This window comes from Xiphophorus maculatus, chromosome 20 (assembly GCF_002775205.1).
Source record: "Xiphophorus maculatus strain JP 163 A chromosome 20, X_maculatus-5.0-male, whole genome shotgun sequence".
In the NCBI taxonomy this organism is placed as follows: Eukaryota; Metazoa; Chordata; class Actinopteri; order Cyprinodontiformes; family Poeciliidae; genus Xiphophorus; species Xiphophorus maculatus.
The window spans coordinates 9,625,468-9,645,585 of record NC_036462.1 but is presented as its reverse complement, the minus strand read 5'-3'; the positions used below and the strand labels follow the sequence as shown (position 1 = coordinate 9,645,585).

General features: G+C 38.1%; 1 protein-coding gene across 1 annotated transcript; it reads left to right on the top strand.

The window, feature by feature from the left end:
- Positions 1–586: 586 nt before the first annotated feature.
- On the top strand, positions 587–8,629 carry dhrs3 (dehydrogenase/reductase 3). Its single transcript, XM_005802179.2, has 6 exons — positions 587–1,345; positions 5,039–5,182; positions 5,311–5,430; positions 5,787–6,025; positions 6,132–6,257; positions 6,383–8,629. The coding sequence occupies exons 1-6, from the start codon at positions 1,151–1,153 to the stop codon at positions 6,465–6,467; spliced, it is 909 nt and encodes a 302-aa protein (XP_005802236.1). The 5' UTR covers positions 587–1,150; the 3' UTR covers positions 6,468–8,629.
- The last annotated feature ends 11,489 nt before the right edge of the window (positions 8,630–20,118 follow it).

The window sequence follows — 20,118 nt, the reverse complement described above, 5'->3', positions numbered from 1 at the left end:
CACTAGTGGGTTTTATTCACTCATTAGTAGACTTCTGAAGGGAGTTTGTGGCACAGAAATTCGTCAAAGGATTTCAAATCAAAAACGAGATGGGAAAATGGGGTTTTTATTTATTTATTAATTTTTAAATAAGTATTTTCCTTCCACTTTACAGATAAGCGTCAACATAAGAGAACCGTAAAAAAAACCCCTCACTGCTTTCTAATGGGTATGTTTGTTTGGACGTCACTGATTCACTATTTGCTTGCTTAGTTGTTAAGCGTAATTAATTGGGGGCAGTTGATTGATTTATGGTGTAATTGCCCAGCTACTTTTCGGACATTGTCTAAAACTCCCTCAAACTTGTTTACCTAGCAAATCCTAAGTGATTTTTGTATTGTCTTACTGCTGTTGAGCGATTGCAACACTACTGTTATTCTGTTACTTATGCAATGAGGTTAAATTCAGGTCAACGGGATTACGAAGTTAAATTTTCCCAAAGCAGACTGAGCACCCACCTGGGACGCACAGGGGGTTACCGCTGGAGGGGGGAGCTGGACCACAGATTGAGAACCAGCGCTGCTGTAGACATATAAAGGGGGTGGAGAAGATGCAAGTACGCAACCAGTCGGGGCAGACGGGCACTGGAGCAAAATATTCATCCACACTTAACATGTCAATCAGGATTAATACCCTTACAATCCGCCCCTCTAGGTCCACCAGGACTTTCCACTTGTGAAAATAGCTCAAAGTCTAGGAAGAGGGGGTAATATATAAAGCAGGACAGGACAGGAACACAACACCAAAGACCGCGGCGGTTTCAGTAGCGCACAACACACTGCGTCGCTTGGATTTGTCTTTCACGCTTCTGCGTCTCACTCGGTGGCTGACAAGCAAAGATGAGTGATTACTCAGACTTTTCAAGAGCCTGATGCCCTTCGAGGATGTCAAGGCGCTCAAAACAAACGCACTTCTGGGTTTCATTATGTAACATCCCGCGTCCGATTTGCTCATGAAAAAGTTTCTGAGGCTGTAGATAAAAAAAAAAAATATATATATATATATATATACATATATATATATTTGCAGATATCTCCCGCGGCGCACTGTTTGGAGGACATTAGAGCTAGTCAGCGCATTACTTGTCTGCTGTCTGTGACCACTTTCCGAGATGGAGCTGAAAAGCGCATTTCGTATGCTTTTCTTCCCGATCCAAATGTTCTATCATATAGTCCGGGCAAGTTTGTTGTCGCTGTTGCCAAGCAGCAAGAAGGACTTAAGTAAGGAGGTGGTATTGATCACTGGTGGAGGTCGAGGAATTGGACGTCACCTGGCCATGGAGTTCGCCAAGCAAGGAGCCAAAAAGGTAAAATAATTAGACAACATAATGCATACATTTTGTCTTACTGTTTTTTTTTTTATTTTTGCAAGGTGGAGTTGGGGAATGGTTTGTGTGCAAAAGTTTTGCATAACTCCGTGAGCTATTCGCAGCCATAACAGATCAGTGACCTGTTATACTTTTTTTTTCTATTTGTGAAATTTCATCTCCTGGAAAATCTACCAGCATATCCACAGTAGAAGTTCATTCTGTTGCATGCATTATTGAAGCAGTTCCTGCAGATTAGAAAATGGCTTTGTAAGCATTTTTAATTTGTCTCTTGTGAGTTAAACCATGAGAGATGCATTAGAACAGTCCACTTTCAAATTACAGTAGTTTCCTATCCCTGAATATATATATATATATTCTACACATTTTAGTGACCTGTTGGAGGTCAACTTTGTCAGGGTCATGTTTATTATAAATTTATGTTTTTCAGTAGTAATGAAGCCCATTTTTGCCCTCTCAACTAAACACTCCTATCCTCTGTCAATCTTAACCAAGAGCTTCTGCTTGGATCTGAAATGCTTTGCAGACTGCTTTATGCTAAGGATAACAATCCACCAGTGGCTACTAATCTTGAAGATGAACATTGCACAGCCAAGTGCTTGAAAATTACTGTTGTCTCTTTAATAGGGTTGTGTTAATGGAGAAGCTCTTTTTGATTACCTCAGATGGTCGCCTTCATTACACATGGGTTAAAAATGTTGTAATTTCAACCCACATTGAGCAGACCAATTGAAAGTTGATGACTGTAACCATCTGTATATGTGTGACACAGGCATTGCAGCTCAAATTATCTTTTGAAACACAATTTTACCAGTTTGAAAACATTGCTGAAAGTTCATTGGCACATTAACTGTTTTCATGCATCTTTTGATGCCACATCCTAGGGGAATGAGCAAGAAGAAACCAACTGATTTAAAAAGCATTTCTTTGCAGCTGCACAACAAAGGATGTCACTATGCTTTTCAGCACCTCATTGTCGACTGTTATCAAGGTGTGAGGGCTTTGAAAACAACACCTTTGGTAATGTCTGTAACAATTGTTCTGTGGATAAAGAGATGCTAGAAGGAAATAGGCGGGCAATTATGGATATGGCTAACCTATGTGAACTTTGCACTCACCATAGGTGTCAGCCCCATTGTGACTGAAAGTCAAAAGTCCCTGATTTGCTTTTGCTCAGATCTTTGTTTGATGTAGGCTAAGATTAAAATCTTATAGCTTATAGATATATAGATTCTTCATTGGTAAATGAAGAATCTACCATTCTTCATTTACCAAAATGAAGAATGGTAGATTCAACTGTGAACAAGTTGACATATGTTGCATGTATTGCAAAGGGAAACTCATGTTTGCAAAGAAAGTATGTAGAAAAAGTTTTAAGAAAGTCAAAGTATAGACGCATTTAAAAGTACATTTCTTCAAATATCCTTTTTGAAACCAACTTTAGAAAGAAAAATAGTTGTCAACAACACAAGTAAACCTTCATGTGGAAGGTGAACCAAAGCAATACACAGACAACAGGTTTGTGTGGTTGTGCTTATGTTGTGCTTGAGGCGGGAAGCACACCACTCCCAGCTGGGTATTGCCCTGCAACTGACCTTGCTGTCTCTGCAGTAATTAGACAGCGGCAGGCGACTGCCTCCTGAACTCCTGCTGCCCCCTCTGTGTGCCGCCTCTCTGCTGGCTCATACAATGGGTGTGAAAAGGAGGGCTCATACCCACCCATACATTGAGACTTGGGAGATAAAGTATCACTGTAATTCAGCTGAAGCAACTCAGTACACAGAGTTGTGCCTCAGTCTGTATCGAGTGACATGCTCTATCTCTGTCAAGAATTTCTTTCAAGCTCTACCACATTAATTTGTTGATTAGAGAGCTTTTACTTGATTCGTGTGTTGACATTATGTCTTGTTAGGCATGCCTTGTTGGAGCAATCAGCGGTTTACCACCAAAGTACACTGCCTTTGCAAGAACAATTATAAACAGTTTTCTATTCAGATGTCAATTTGGCCAATGTGTGCTTGCTCTGATTGTCCTCTGTGCTTTGACGGGTGATAAACTGATAAATTAAATAATGTTTTAACAGGAGAACACGGTTTTAAGTGCCGAGTTTTAATGAGAACTGTCAACTTTATTTGTCTGGCTCAAATCCTATTAAAAGCTTTAAATTATTTATCAAGACCTGTCTTCCTTCAGTGATTACTTAAATGGCCTTGCAAATGAAGCAAACAAACAAAACCCCAATCAAACGAGAGCTGTTTTCAGAAGGAGGAAAACTCCTGATTGCCAACAGTTATGATAAGGAATTGAAGAGCACATTGAAGAATGTAGTCGCTGGTCCCCCTAAACTATATTGCTTAAATATTTGTTTATGATAATCTACCATGTTCACCATTAACCAGAACACTACCAAAGAGAATCATAATGTGAAAAGACTGGATCTGAAGATTTTCCATTGTTTTCTGACAATACTGTATTTGGTTCTGTTCCATTTGAGTTTATTTATTCAGCACTAATTCATAACAAATGCCATCTCAAGGTACTTTACAAGGCAATTAGATCCCATCTACATGCAGAACTACAGTATATGATCAATTATTCCAATCATATGGAATTATTAAAACTTAATTACATACTTTCAGGTTCAATCATATAATACAAAGCAGTACATTTCAAATTATAATACCAGTTGGCAAAATATTAACTAAGACACCTTAGTTGATTGTATAGAGTCACTGATTTTGATTCGCCTCTACAAATAGCAAATCTCCAGATTGTGCAGTCATATATTTAGAACACCAACACTGTAAAAAAAATCCAGTTTCTGCAAAATTCTCAAATATAACTTTTGTAATGACATATTTTAGAGTCATATCTCAAAGTCAATGTAAATTCCTTCATACCAACTGAGTAAATGGGTGTTTACAAATAAACATTGGCAAAATAATACGAGATTCCAGACTGAACATTGGGCCAAGAAGCAGCCTTGCTGACTACACGCTTCCTGACTTAAATATGCAAGATCACTTTACTGTGGATATTTTTGCCCAGTGCTATTCTCACAGTCATGGGCAACCAGCCAAAGCCTGCACTGACATCCTCAGCTCTTCACACACACATTGTCTTCGGACTCCCTTACCAGCAATGACAAGGCTCATCTGCCCAACAAGCTGTGTAATCTCTCTGAGAATTTGTATTTGAGAGATGAGGATGGCTGACCCCGTGATTTCATTACCTTTCCCTGACCCCAAAGACTGACAGATCTAATTGCCCAATCACTGGGTCCCCCTCCTTCCCATCCCCAGCCAACACCAAGTTCCCTGCTCAAATGACTAGCGTTCATTTAGTGTACGGGTGGATGAAGAGACAGTTCATTCACAGCAACCTCGAAGCCTTTAATCTTGTACGAAGACTATTTGTTTGAGTAAAAATGGCCTCTTTGTTCTATCAATGAAAAGAGCAACATGTCTTATTGCCAAAAAGTTGCATAAAAGATGTCATGTTCAGTCAAAGACTGACTATAACAAATAAAGAATAAGTAAATCCCCTTTTTACCCTCTCACATAATATACAGTACACATAAGAGTGCACTTAATTAGTTTGTGTTGTGCTCAGTTTCTTTGCAGAACCTCTCTTTATTTGTCTCTAACCTTTAAAAATCTTGCTGCTTATCAGGTGATCCTTTGGGGCAGAACAGAGAAGTGTTTAAAAGAGACAGCTGAAGAAATCTCCCTCTCTGGATCAGAATGCTGCTACTTTGTATGTGATGTGGCCAATCGGGACGAAGTGTACAAACAAGCCAAAGTGGTGAGAGAAAAGGTAAACTGTCCTAAGTGTTGTAAAGCTACAAGCAGAGGCAATTCCATCTACCTTTTAAACATCTTCTTGCTTTCCAGCATTTCATTTCAATTTTAATGTCCATGGTATCTTGTTCTTTTTTATCCAAGGTTGGAGATGTTACAATATTAGTGAACAATGCAGCTGTAGTGCATGGTAAAAGTTTTATGGACAGCGATGACGATGCTCTTCTGAAAACTCAACATATCAACACCTTGGGACAGTTCTGGGTAAGCATTTCACAAGTCAAAGCAGAGATTGTTTGCCTGCAGAATTAGGGGAATTCCTTCTGGTGGATTATCCTTACTTTTATGTTTTGATTATAGTATGAAAGTGTATGCAGAAGGCACCCCGGACATGTCAGTCATGACTGCTATTATGGCAGGTGAAGTGAGGAATTTCCAAATTGCCTCACATCGGAGGAGTTTTGAAACTCTCGGCATTTTTTTCTGTATTAAGATCAAAGGACCTTGTCATAAGGAGACATAAATAGAATTATCAGCTAAATGTAATGGGAAATATAATATGTAATGACACTGCAGACGTCTTCTTCCATTCTTTCTCTCTTTTTATGTTAATGCTTTAGACAACAAAAGCTTTCCTGCCTCGAATGCTGGAACTACAACACGGCCATGTAGTGTGCATTAACTCCATCCTGTCCCAGTCCCCAATCCCTGGGGCCATAGACTATTGCACCTCTAAAGCCTCATCACTGGCTTTCATGGAGAGTTTGACACTTGGCTTATTGGACTGTCCCGGTGTCGGCTGCACCACTGTGCTTCCTTTCCACACCAACACAGAGATGTTTCGGGGTATGAGAGTCAGGTTGGTAGACACTCGAAGCTCTGAATCTATATAACCAGATAAAAAAGTTATTCATTTAATAAGATTGCTCCATTTATCTCCAAATCTTAAATGTATTATTTTCTAGGTTTCCTCAGCTCTTTCCACCACTTAAGCCTGAAGTAGTTGCCCAGAAGACCGTTGATGCTGTCAGAACTGACAAGGTCTTCCTTTACTTGCCCTGGACAATGCACGCCCTTGTTATACTTAAAAGGTAAAACAAATTCTCTTTTCATATTTTCTGTTCTTTTCATTTGATCTGGGCTTTTTAAAAACATTTTCACCTTAATTTATGCCTTTTATTGAACACTTTGTCCCTTGTCTCTCCAAACCCTCCAGCTTCATGCCACAAGTTGCCCTTGAGGAAATCCATAGGTTCTCTGGGAGTTATACCTGCATGAATACATTCAAAGGAAGGACATAAATCTGGATTGCACACATCTCAAGAGACTTTGTGTTGAAATAAAGGGAATATGGACCTTAAAGCAATCAAAGATGGAGGATTTCTTTTGAAATCGAAGATGAACACTTAAGGAACATAAAAAGTTGCTGCTTCTGCACGTAGAAGTAAGCGGTAAACTACATGAAACACCTCCCTGTGTGTACATGTATAAAGCAGAATCTATGCATAATTCTATACAAGCTGTTATTCTGGGAAGGTTTTTGTGACACATTTGCTATTTTTACTATTTTAAAATCCTTTTTATTGGGTCTAAAGGAAAACAAAGTAATAAAACTGAGTTTTAGAAATAAAATGTATTTTATGTTTAAAATGAAAATGGCTAAACACCAAGTATCCACACAGTATTATATGACTGGGTTGTGACTCTCGAAGTGTGATGGCAGTTGAATTTATTCTGAGCACAAGGCAGTGTCAAAGATGTCGAAAACATAAAACATTCTCTTGTGAGGCGCATGAGGCTTGCTCTTGTTTGGTCTCAGCTTTCAGAAAACATTGCAGGTATGCAAGGTAATGTAATTCTCAATGAAAAATAATGAACCCAAATCAGATCAGTTTGGCCCTCCACATGTGGGTAAAATGGTTTTGCACAAAATTCAATTAATATGGACAGGCAGTGAGACCACTGAAGTTATTGCACCCAGCAGTTATCATGAGGCTTTTATTATCCAATAAAAATAAATTTTATTTATTTAAGGGGAAGATGATAATATATCAAATTCGATTTAACCAGTTTGACTCGTACCCAGACAATGTTAAGATGTCTGGAAATATGGCACATTTGTGTTTGTAGATCAAACAGACCCCCAGAGGCATATATAATAAAAGAATGGAACAATGTGGGTTCTCTTTTGCATATGAATCAGAGCACATTCAAATACTGTAATACAAAACACGTGGAAAGAAGAATAACACAATAGATGAGATTTGACTCACAATTAAATTCACAATTGCCTTTTTAATCAACATGGGTTTTTTTCAAACTGAAGAATAAAATTAGGAGTTGAGCTTGGTAGATCAATCAACACTCTTCAGTCTTAAAGTTAAACAGAGCCTGCATGTTCTATAAATCTGTATGGGTCTTGGAATTAAACATTGCATTGACTCACAAGTGCCTTAAACCACATTTGAGTAAATGACCATTGATTCTATCTAAGGAGGCTGTGAAATACGGAGCCAGTAAACAATTTAACTCCAGCATGTTAGATGAATACTTTGACATTTTGGTAAACGTGCTGATTAACTTCCATGCCTAAGGTTATAAGTGAATATCAATACTGCTCTCATGTTTCTCACATAACTGAGAAGTTAATTAGCTCACTGTAGCATTGTGGGGGTGGGATCTGTGCTAACCTGGCCTTTTCCAGAGGGAAATAATCTGCCTACTGAAAGTGATATTGATTACTTTATCTAAATCTTAGCAAGATAATGTTAGAAGCCAACTGTATCGTCCTACTTTCTTAATTAATTTGCATTGAGGGCAAAATACCATCTCAAGCACTTCACTGTGTCCTGGCAGACAGGCTTGGGGGAAGGCCCAGAAATAATAAGTTTGATTTATTTTCTGCTCTCTCAAGATTTCATGTCACTCATTTTAGTCAACTTGGCATTTACTGCAAACAAAATTTTAAGCAAGTAGCGATCACCATTTGTTTTTTATTTGTTTACACTGAAGGTATTTTCATTGTAGATGTAAAATGGAGTTAAGTTCCCTTTCTTTAGTTACACCAACACCCAAAAGGGAAAACCATTTAAATTAATGAGCTTCATTACGTTTTATGGTTTCCATTTTCTTTTACATCAGAACTAAAACAAAGTAAATCTGATTTTGTTAATATTTGATGAGATGATTATACGATATTCTTTACTAAGAATATCTTTAAAAAAATATATATTAAGAGTAAGCTGCACCTTTTTTAATGAATTTTGTTGAGCTCAGGTTTTTTTAAAACTGAAAGTCTTTTTCTGCCATCTTCATAACTTATTCTTAAAAAACCCACAAACTATCAAAACTAAACACCATATGATGATAAATCTGCTAGATGTTATGTGCGTTACATATGTGCATCGTATTTCTGAGAACTGCTGGCATGAGTTTTTCATAATAAAGTTTGTTGACAAACATATTTACAGACTTTTCACATTTTGTTGTATTGCAACCAGAAACTACAGTATATTGTGTGGGCTCATTTTGTGATGAGCCCACACAAAATAGTGCATAATTCTGTAGAAATTATGCAAAGTATTAAGCTTCCTTGGATCAATAGATTTTACATTCTCTGCTTGCCATTTGCAGCTCTTTTCAGATATGTTTCTACTTGCTTTTCCCAGGTATAGAGTGACACTTTTTCCATTCTTCCTTGAAAAACAACTCAAGTCAACTCTAATCAAATTGGATGCAGAGCAATCTTGAAATTTAGCTTGTCTTGCTTCATATTACCAGTCAGATTTATATTTGGACTTTGACCAGACCATTATAACATTTTAAATTGCTTCAGTCTAATCATTCCATTGTCACTCTGGAAACATGATTAAAGTCATCCTGTTGGAATGTGAAGCTCTGTCCCAACTCTAAGCCTTTTGCAACCTTTGACAGGATTTCTTTTAAGATTGTCCTGTGCTTTTCTCCCTCCTATTTCATATCAACTCTGATCAGCTTATCTGTGCCACTGAAAGGAAGCATCCCCACAGCATGTCACTGCCACTATGTTTCATGGTGTTTGTACTTTGTCCCACACTTACATTTAGGGCAAGATGTTTTATGCTGATGTCATTTGTCTGCTAAATGACTTGTGGTTTGTGGCAAACTGAAGATGGAACTTCTTCTGGCTTTTCAACATCCTGTCAGTAGGTTCCCCTACATGAGCTACGCATGCTAACCACTTGCAGTTCAAGTGGTTAGCATTACTTGGCTGGTTTGCAGCTTTTGTATTTTTGGATGCTGGATTAAAGATAGCTTTGTTTACATGATTAAAGCTTGAGATATTTATTTGATAACCTAATGCTGCTTTAAACTCATCCTTAACTTTAGCCATGTCCTGTTTAGTGTGTTCCTTTGGTCTTCATGACGTTGTTAGTTCATTAATATCTTCAACTAACCTCCAAGGCTAGCATAGCTGTATTTGTACTGAGATTGAATCTCACAAAGATTTATCTATCGACTAACTAGTTGACGTCTCCAAGTAATGCGTTGCACAAGATTTGTATTTATAAAAAAATATGGAATGACATCACTTTCTTTCATCTTCAAAGTTTTTCATTTTCAATTTTCTTGGTCTGTTATAGATAGTCCCAACAAAACCATATGTAAACTTGTGGTTGTAATGTGACAAAATGTGAAAAAAATAATAATAAAAAAAAAATATATATATATATATATATATATATATATATATATATATAAATTATATCAAAAATAGATGGAATTAAAATACTAAGATATTCCTTAGGTTACCATAAAGATTGCAAGCAAGCTTTCTTTTCACTAATTTGTATGTTCTGATTTTTGTTCTTCTTACATTCAGGGAAAATTGACCAGAGCACAGCTTAGGGCTAATTCATCAAACATGCCTACTCTATGCAGCGTGGTTAACCATAAAGCAAATAGTATGTAAATAAAATAGTTGATACACACACATGTGGTATAACAAATGCAGATTCATGTATTCTGACATAACAGCAGTTTTTTTTTTTGGTTCTCTGAAATAAACACAGACAGAGCACACTCTTCAAAACAATTATTCAACTTCTACTGCAAGAGAAATGAAAGGGAATGGTGGCCACAGCTTCAATCACAAGGAGAGACACCCCATGTCTGAACTCAAGTCAGAGTGTTTTTAAACACTGGGAGAGTGCTTGGCCTTTGGCTGCCAGACAAGGCTCATAAACAATCATTTGAATCCTGGTGAACCATAGATGCCCTCCTGTGCTCATGATAGGGCCTCTCATAGTGATCAGTAAGTGACCCACACAAGCTTAGATGGAAAGGGAACAGGGGAAAGAAGGCACTGCTGAGAATGAATCCGAACCTCCTTCTAGGGGCCTGTTTCTCATTCTCTCCATGGGCTGTTGCGAAAGCAGTGGGAGAAGCAGCATGTTGGGATGGAACTAGGTCGAGGAGGCATGTTGTGCACGTATGCTGGAAAAGGAGGGCTAAAATGGCTGGAAATCTCCCGGGACAAGTTCAGTGCAGGGTTAGCCAAAAAACAGAATAAATCAAAGTGGAGCTTGGAAAGTCTTTTCCCTTTTGAGCACTGTCAGCTCAACGGTTACTGACCAAGTGCAGGTGGAAGCGGTGGGTTTTAGGATGGATCACAAGAGAAGACATATGTGACTTTAGTTGTCCCAGCTGTGACTACATTCCCAGGTGTCTGTTAATTTTCATTGTGGAATTGTACTCTGGGTGACCTGTATAGGATACATCCTGCCTCTCACCCTATGATAACTGAGACACTCAACCAGCCCCCTGTCCTCCACTTCCCTGAGGAGGATTAAGTGAATTGTAGATTGATGGATAGGTGACATACTCTAGACTTAGAAGATTTTGGAAATATTTGTTTTCTCTTTGAGTGGCAGGATAGAAAAGCTGTACAGTTAACTTCATGCTCACTTTCAATACTGATTTGAAATAACTTAGCCCTCAATGTTTATAAGTATGAATTTTTCCATACTGAACATTTACTATTAAATTCCATAGACATTTCCTCTTCTGTACTTTAAAGCAACAAAGTTTTTTCTTTCTATATGCAGGCCAAGCATGTAAAATCCCAATGCTGGGACTTGGAGAGTCAGTCTTCAACGATCCATTAAATGTATTTTAGAATCCCAGATCTGTAGACCATTTGACTTGCTCCGCAGTGATGCTGAACGCATGTGAAACCTCAGCCAGTCCCAGATTCTGTCATTATTCGCATCACATACACTTGCAGATTCAGTGACATTGGTTTTCTTTGGAGACATTTCTCTGTGACTTTGAAGCTTTGGCTCTGCTATATGCACTACATCTACTTCACTACAAATTTTCTTTGTTTCTATTGCTAAAACATAGGAAATGTTCATTCTTTTTCAAATTCTACACAATATGTGTCACATATGCAGTAACATTCCTGAGAAATTCCTTCCGCTTTGCTCTAACACACTCAAGACAAGAGCTATCAGATATGTGAGCAGCAGACTATTACCTGCAATAAACCCCATAAGGTCTGTGCGCTTTGTGAACACAACCTTAAGTGGATACCTAAATGAGAATGTAGCAAGGGGCAACAAAGAGGTAGCAGAGTTCAGTGAAGTAATATTTGTTACAAGACCTTTTCCGCTTTCTCTGAACAATGCCTTGGTCCTCTCTTCAGTTTGCTGTTGGGGTTCATCCATCACTGAGTAGGTACTATGATAAAAAGCCTCAGCCCTAACCCACAGCAAGGAGCCAGGCATGACGCCTCAGTTGACCTGTCAAACTGTAAGAGTTATTATACACAGTAGTGTTAAAGGTTAAAGGGAGCAGCAAACTCGGAGGGTGTCAGTCCTCCAAAACACATTCAGGGACTCCATATGAATACACAAAATAGGCTGCAACCCACGAATGAATGATTAGTTGTGTGAAGTAGTTTGTTTAGATGGTCTTTTTGAGCTTCTGATGTATTGTTGGAAGATCTCTGTGCACAGTAGCTGTTTTCAGGGTACACTCTTAAAGATATTGCTTACAGCAAATAAACAAAAAAAGACTAGTAAAGAATATTGTCCCAGGTAATAACTGCAACAATTTCAAAATACCTCAAGAAATGTTAGCTCAGGTGATTTTTTTTAAAGAATGGAGCTTTTTAAAGCTAGATTTAAATCTGAAGCAAAATTCCAAGCCATGACTTTCTATATGTTTCTATATAAGCAGTGCTCTGTGAGATATTGAAAGCTTGGAGCATTTTCACATTACAAGTTACCTTAACCCCTGGGGTTAAAATATCTATTATATGTACCAGTCGATAAATTATCACAGTGAACACCTGCTTAATGGTGTGAAAATTAGTTGGAAATTTAAATCACACCAATACAACAACATTTTAAAAAAATCACAAATACAGTATTTAGTGCTGTTGTGAAATAGCAAAGGAAAAAAACAAAAAAATGGCCCAACAGGAGGATTCAACCTGTTACAATGTTCTTTTCATAAGACAATTTGCCATTTTAAAGGTGAATGTTCTATAGATTTTATTATGCGATATACCACAAATCTCGAAAGCAGAGTGAAAGAAAAAGCAGAGAAGAAGCATTTTAATTGCTTGTCTTCCTGGGTGCCTATAGAACATAAAAATATGCCTGGGGGACATGACTCTCTACTGTGAAACCACGAGTCTCTGTTTCACATGTGGTTTCCAGTGTTCTGCTTTTGAACACTGACAGTTAACAGGGAGAAAGTGGGAGGTAAGAGCTGAGGGACAAACAAAGCAAAGTAAGGCCTCCTTTTCACTGCGAGCAGAAGGCAAACACTCAAAGGGGAAGGGTGTGGGAGGGTGAAACACAGTTCACTTTGCACGGACGGGCTCAAGATATTTATAAAGCCCACCAGGCATCACGTCAGGAGAGCTCTTTTGAAAAATGTTGTTCCCAGATGCACCACTTCAACCAGACTTATTTATTACAGTCCACCTTCTTCACAGATTACACAACATTCACATGTGTGAACTTTTTGGTCTGATGTCTTACCAGCAGGCCGCTTTACTCAAGGTGAATCAGATGTGGGTCAGATAGAGGGCACTAGTCTCTTATCTCTCTAAACTGAACATCAGAACAGATCTGAAAAGCTTAGACAACCATTTTCCTACAGCTCTGATATTGTCAATACCCAGGGAGTCATAAGAGTTAAAGACTCCAAGTAAGTTCCACTGGTTTAATTTAAATATGAAGAACTTTCTCATTGCTTAAATATAATTGTTGAGGAACTTTTTTTAACTTGCTGAGCTAAGAACCTCTCAGTCCCTTACATAGCAATATTACAGAAAGACCTTCCTTAGCCTGCATACAAGTCATGTGATCAGCGCTTGCGGTCTCTGTGAACTACACCTGAACTTAGCTAAATGGAAACAGACCAAACACACAGTGTGCGTCAGGATGAAAGCATCCCTCTGGAGGGCTGTAACCATAGGTTTGGAAAAGAGGATGTGGCTTGTGAAGCAGGACAAGGGAGCTGGAAAGCACTGTTTTCAAAGAGGTGGATCAGCTTGATGTTTGCACGTCTTAGCAAAAAGAAAAAAAGAAAAGAAAATCATATTTAAAGTGTAACTCAACTTTTAATTATTAAGAGATAATATTGGTACCCTCCTATTGCAAACCTCTAAATCCCCCCACAACTCTTTGTCCTCAACTTTCTCTGGATATCTTACAACAAGTTTCTTGCAATAGTTTTGCTTTGTGTTTTTCCCCATTCCTCCTGACACAGCTGGTGTACCTGGGTTTGTGAACAGTTTTGCTAACACAGGCCTTCTCCACTCACCCCTTAAGTACTCTATAGGATTCAAATCAGGGCTTCATCATGCCAAAACGATGAAATTCTTTTCCATAAGCCATTTTGTAACTAAATTGTGTATCATGGACACTGCCATTTGGAATAACTATTTGAGACCATTCTTTAACTTCCTGAACAATATCTTCAAATGCTGCTTCAATATATGATCTATCATCTGCATAATGTTAATTGGTTATGATATCATCTGATTGGGAAATGCACCTGATGTTTGAACAGATGACTGTGTCACCTTTAAGTGTCTGGAAATCGTACCAAAGAAAACTACAGACCTCTGGAGGTCAATAGTACTCTTCCTAATATCTTTGCATATTTCTTTTGATTTTTCCGAGATGTTGCACAAGCAAGCAGTGTGTTTGTTGTACTTTGTTAAAATACATCTACACATGTTATTCCATTTAACTCAAATGTTGCAATTTCACTGATCAGAAATGTATGAACCAATGACATTCTCATGTTGGCTTTCCAAAACTGAGTAAAGGCATTGTAATGGCAATTGCATTTTTCTGGAAAGTAATTAAAAAATATGTAAAAAAGCCATCTTTCATATCATTCAGGTGTTTGGCAAAATAAGATAATACAATCATCCAGAAACAGGATAAAAGACTTGTTTGATTTACATCAAGTGCCAGTCCATGAGAATAGTAAAGGCTATGTGTCTTTTTATAAAGTGTATGTAAAGAAAGGCATCCTACTGTACATATTTATATATTTAAAAACAAAAACATTCACTAAAAGTGTAAGTCAAAAAGAAATGAAAATCCCAAAGACACAAAACAAAAAGGTTTCCAATATACGACTTTTCACCTAACCAAAGGATTGTTTTTTGAGTTTATGATGCACATATACATTTTCTAAGTGCTTTGAAAGCCCAAGAGACTCCAAGACAAAGTAAGAAAAATGAGAAGTGGAAAGGTAGGAAACAAGCAGAATGTATTTGTGCCTGTCACACAGAAGCCAAGAAGAGTAATTGCCTTCTCAACACCTCAGGGGTGAAAGGTTAGCTGGGAATGTGGGGGGCAGTTGTGCAGCCTGCTGTAATTAGCCTGCAATTGAACAAATAAGTCTTCCACCAGATCCCAGTGAGCATGTCTGGTTTAGACCATTGATGCCCTTAAATGATAATATAGCAGCCTTTTGGAGAACCATCTTACACAACAGCTAGTTTAAAAAAAAATGGGCATATATACTGTCTCTTGCTTGAACTATTGTATGAGATTTGTTTTGCATAACATTATCTAACTCACCCAGACAGTCACACAGTTGCAATTGATTAAATATTTCTTTGAATTATTCTATGAAGTACCATTAATTTGGATAGGAGCATGTGGGGTTAATTTGGTTAAAAGTAAGATTTGTAAAATGATTAATGTGCAACAATTTAAAAAAAAAACTGCCCCCATGAGACATGCCTGGGTTAGGTATATTCTGAAGTATTTTATCAACATATGGATAGCTGCATAGCAACCTGTTTTCAATTCTCCCAAAGCCCGAAGCAGCAATTTTGCAGCTCTTTCCATTGTTTTTCTTGAACCATATAAGGAGAAAGAACAAAAAGAAACATACATCTCTAGTTTGATTAGACCAGGTTTTGTATAACAGAATGATCAGAGCTACACTCCCCCTTTCCAGCCACTGCTCTGCTGCTGGGCTTGGATGAGCCAGACTGGACTGAGATTGAACTGGGCCGAGGAATTCTCCACATCTGGCTTGTATCTGCAGCTTACGGTCATTTGGATGCAGTCAATAGTTTCCAGTAGATCCACAAAGACTGAATTGTTCTAGGTTTGGGTCTTGTCTGCCTTGCTTTAAGAAGGTGTGGTGCTCTGGCGCCTGACTGCCACAGCTGGGGCTGTCTGTCAAACCTTCATGTGACACAAGACACTGTTATCCCCAATGTTAGAAGTGGAAGACAGATTGGGTCTCTGGCGAGGCTTTGAGGAAATCTGAGAGTTTGCATTTAAGTCTCAATCTCAATTGGTGAATGAAAAACAGACTTTGATCAAAAAGTTTGTTTTCCACAGCTTTTAAGTGCATCACTTGAAGGAAAGAAATCAATAGGCAGAACTCTTTCAGAGACTACAAACACTTGCCTCAGTCAACTAAACCACACTCTGGTCCCTTTCCTCCCCCACCAAGGTCCCACACTACACTGCAAGTTTGACAATTGGGTTCAACACCAGGTCAAGCTCTTGGTTTGACAATGGGCCAACCAGTCTTCAATGGGAGTAAAGCAGACAGCTTTCCCACAAAGAGCTCAGTAACACAGAAGAGATTCTGGCTTCATGGCCTCTTCTATTTAAACCACACTAACTGGAGTTAAAGAAAAAATCTTCTTCAGTGTTCTACAACCTGACTGTTGCTGATTTTACTTTTGCTGGCTTTGGATATGAACAGTTAAAAATTCAGCTATCTGTTTCTCTTTGAATGATAGTTAGAAGTTGTCCTATTGTTTGCACAGTGTATGAACAGAAAGTGTGAAGCCCTCAATATTCATAGAAGTCACAAGTTTTGAGATTGTGAGATTTTTATTTAACATTTTTGTCCTACAATGGCATCTGTTTGTTGCTTTTTATTCTAATCTTAGTCTGTGAACAAGTTTTATAATGCAGGTTTTTCATGTTTCTGTGTGTATGCTGGTGTATGGCAGGCGAGCGCTGACTGAGGGACATGGATCTTGCACACTGAGTGTGTGAACTCTGGCTGAACCCCTGGGTGTACTGTTTCAGGCACGCTCTGACAACCTCGCCCCAATGACCCGGCTCGCGACTGCACAGTTCACAGGGAGGTCTTCTACTCACGCACTGCAACTCCCTCCTCCCACTACCACCCATTCTCCCTCCCGTTCTTCCCTCATCCCCTATCTGCTTCCCCTGCACCCTGCTTCACCTCTCTGTTCTGCCCTCCCTCTTCTCTTAACTTTTTTCAATCTTTTCCTTCGCCATGTGTTTTTTTCCACACAACCTCTCCTACTTTCGATTCTCTCTATATCTGTTTCTATCACACTGTTGTCAACAAGACAGAAACTGTCTGCTGGCATCTTGGAGAAACAGCCTCAGCAGACCTGCCAAAGTAGACAAAATCTTTTTAAATACTCAAGCACTTTAACATCTTTATCAGCGTGGGGAACAAGTTTCTATTGTGGATAAACTTTTCTTGACACAGATAGCATAGTTTCCAAGACAGCATCATCAATCTTGACATGAACCTTTTAAAAAGAAAGAGAAATAAAAAGCTTTCAGTGACAAGAACTTATTTGAAACAGGTGATGGTTGCAAAAAAATCTAACTGAATTTACAGCTGGACCTTCAATTCAGTTCTTATGTCAAAATTTTATATCAATCTTCATTCCCCATTTTAAATGTGTCACAATTCAGAACTGGGAGTGATGTCACAATTAATTTAACTGCAGTCTATTAACAGTGAAGGTATCCAGAATGTATTCACAGTATTCACTTCTTATAACACTTTGTTATGGTACAGCCTTACTCCAAAATTTACTAAATTAATTTCTTTTCTTAAAATTCTATACACAAAAATCTAACAAAGAAATGGTGGGAAAAAGTTTATTAAAGTTTATTAAAAATAGAAGCCAAGAAATCCCATTTGTGTTCATATACACAGTCAAACTCCAAGCCTCAAGAGCCAGTGTCCTGAGACTTTAGTCTGCTTCAGCACACCTAGCTCCAACATGAGCTCGTTCGCAGAGGTCTGTAGGACTTGACTGCATTCTAGTGAGACAATTTCACAATTTTATTCAAATGTGTAGGACAAGGACATCTAGAAGTTGTATGACTCTGGTCTTTGTGGAATATAGTTTGAGACCACTGATCTAAAAGCACAGTGGGCTCAGGGTTGATAATTCCTGATCTAAATCATTCTGTTGTAACCCTGACTGTATGTTTAGTGTTTGTGTCCTTCTGGCAGTTGAATGTCCACCTCAGTTTCAAGTTTTTGTGCAGCCTCAAACAGGTTTTCTTCCAGGAATTTCACATGCTTAGCTCAAAACATCTTCCCATAAACTCTAACTAGAATCCCTCTCCTGTGTGAGGAAAGAAATTCCTTCAGCATGAATCCACTACAACCATATTTTACCTTGGGAATGATGTGTTGTGTGAGTAACACACAGCGTTTTATATGAAGTCCAAAAAGCTTAATTTTAGTCTCACTTGACCAGACAGTGCTCCCTACACATTTTGTACTAACTAGAGAGAGGAATTTTAATTGATTCTTTTTAACGTTGTTTTTCCTGCCACACTTTAGATTTGTGATATGTGACTAATAGATAATGAACAGATTCATCCACCTTAGCTGTAGATCTGTGCAGCACCGCCAGATTTACAATGGAGCTCATGGCTGCTTGGCTGATTAATGCTCAGCTCTCACGGTCTGTCAATTTAGTTGGGTGACCTTATCTTGAATGTCTGCCCCTGTATTTGGGTTGTTACTTATGAATTAAAGCCGAAATTCTTCCTTCCACCTTTTTGCATGGTAATATGTGGGTTTACCTTTTGTGGTTGTAATATTCCATAATTTGATTAGGTTTAAGGAGTGTGATTACATTTGCAAGATACTCTGCAGATGTACTTCACCCGTGTTCCATATTTAATAAAGAATACATATGTTAGACTTAGCTTTTATTTGACACTGACATTGTGTACTGGCAGGTTAATGAGTACTAATAAACATGGTCTCTATTTGAGCACCAAATAAAGACACATGATGAATGCTTCTTTAACATTTCTGGCTCAGTTTCTTCTTCTGTTTACTCTAGGAAACCTAGAACGTGTCAGTTATCTCTTACATATTTAATCTGAAAATATCACCAAATATCACCAGTGGTCTCAAAATCTCTTTTTGTATCACTGTTTTGATCCTGTTTAATTTACTCAAACATTACTGAAATAATTACAGATTTTAATCAATAGTTTTTATAGTTATCGGTCTTGTTTCCATTTAAACTCCCACTTACAGGTTCTCCAGTATCCTGTTTCTTGTCTCTGTCTCACCACCTTTTTGTTGTTTTTCTTCTGCAGCTCCTCACATAATCCCTTGTTCCTGAGTATATAGCCCAGGTGAGTACTTGTCTTGTTTTTTCCATTTTTGTTTGGAAATATTTTTAAGTCTTCCTGAGCTCGTCCTCTATGACTTTTTTAACTCCTGATTACTCAAGACTTTTTTATTCTTTTTGTTTATTGTTGATGATCATGGAGATTGTGTGTTTCTGTTATGTGTGTTATCTTCTGCAATACAAGACTGTAACATAGTGAAATGCTAAAAAAATGCCTAATCATGCTAGAGTACATCTGAGATGAATTATTAGCATTGTTTGTCAATATTCTTTCAAGTTAGTACAAAGTGGGGAAGAGTTGGTGCACCACTTTAAATATGACCGTGTCTTGTTTAACATCAGTGTAAAAAATAAAGTTGCTTTAATTGCTGTTCCTATGTTTTACTTCTATCTTTTGGTGTTAGTTTTTTCTGATGTATATTTTTTAGAACTTTCAGATGCTATATTAGTGTCTCTGTTTCTGTTAGGCTGTATTAAAACATGTTCATATAGCAGGACACCTGATGAAAACAAGCACTTCATAACACTAAAGGACATTCCATGTTTATCATACTCTCTCATGTGCCATGTCACAGATCTTCAAATCTCTCACTGTTGATCACCCCACCAGTCATGTCATTAACTGCCTGCCAACCTTTCTCTAACCCCTGGTACAAGCTTTACTCTTGACATTATGGGAGGGACCACTTATCCACTCAAAGGGCCCATGCTGTGCTGCCTATGCAAACTGCCTGATTAGTTGGCCACCCCTGACTTGCTGTTTGGTATTTGATAGATTGTCCTTCATTTGTCTTTTTTTCTTTAGACCTTTGCATGTTTCCACTTCATCTTCACAGACAGCACATCAAGCAGTTTTCTATTTGTTTAGTCAGCTGTTGATAAAACCAGTCAAGAAGACATGCAAATAAAATCTTCATGTGTTGTATTTAGAGAATAGCAATCTATTACTGTTTTCTCTAATCTGTCTTGACTACATAGTTTGGCTTTTTAATTGCAGTGCTGTCAGTGTCCTATTAGGGCAATAACACAAG

What these genes read in the sequence shown, in the direction of transcription:
- dhrs3 (XM_005802179.2), top strand. Translation starts at nt 1,151, where the DNA reads ATGGAGCTGAAAAGCGCATTTCGTATGCTTTTCTTCCCGATCCAAATG. An exon ending in CCAAGCAAGGAGCCAAAAAG is followed by an intron (nt 1,346 to 5,038) that starts GTAAAATAATTA and finishes GCTGCTTATCAG; the next exon opens with GTGATCCTTTGGGGCAGAAC. An exon ending in TTTCGGGGTATGAGAGTCAG is followed by an intron (nt 6,026 to 6,131) that starts GTTGGTAGACAC and finishes ATTATTTTCTAG; the next exon opens with GTTTCCTCAGCTCTTTCCAC.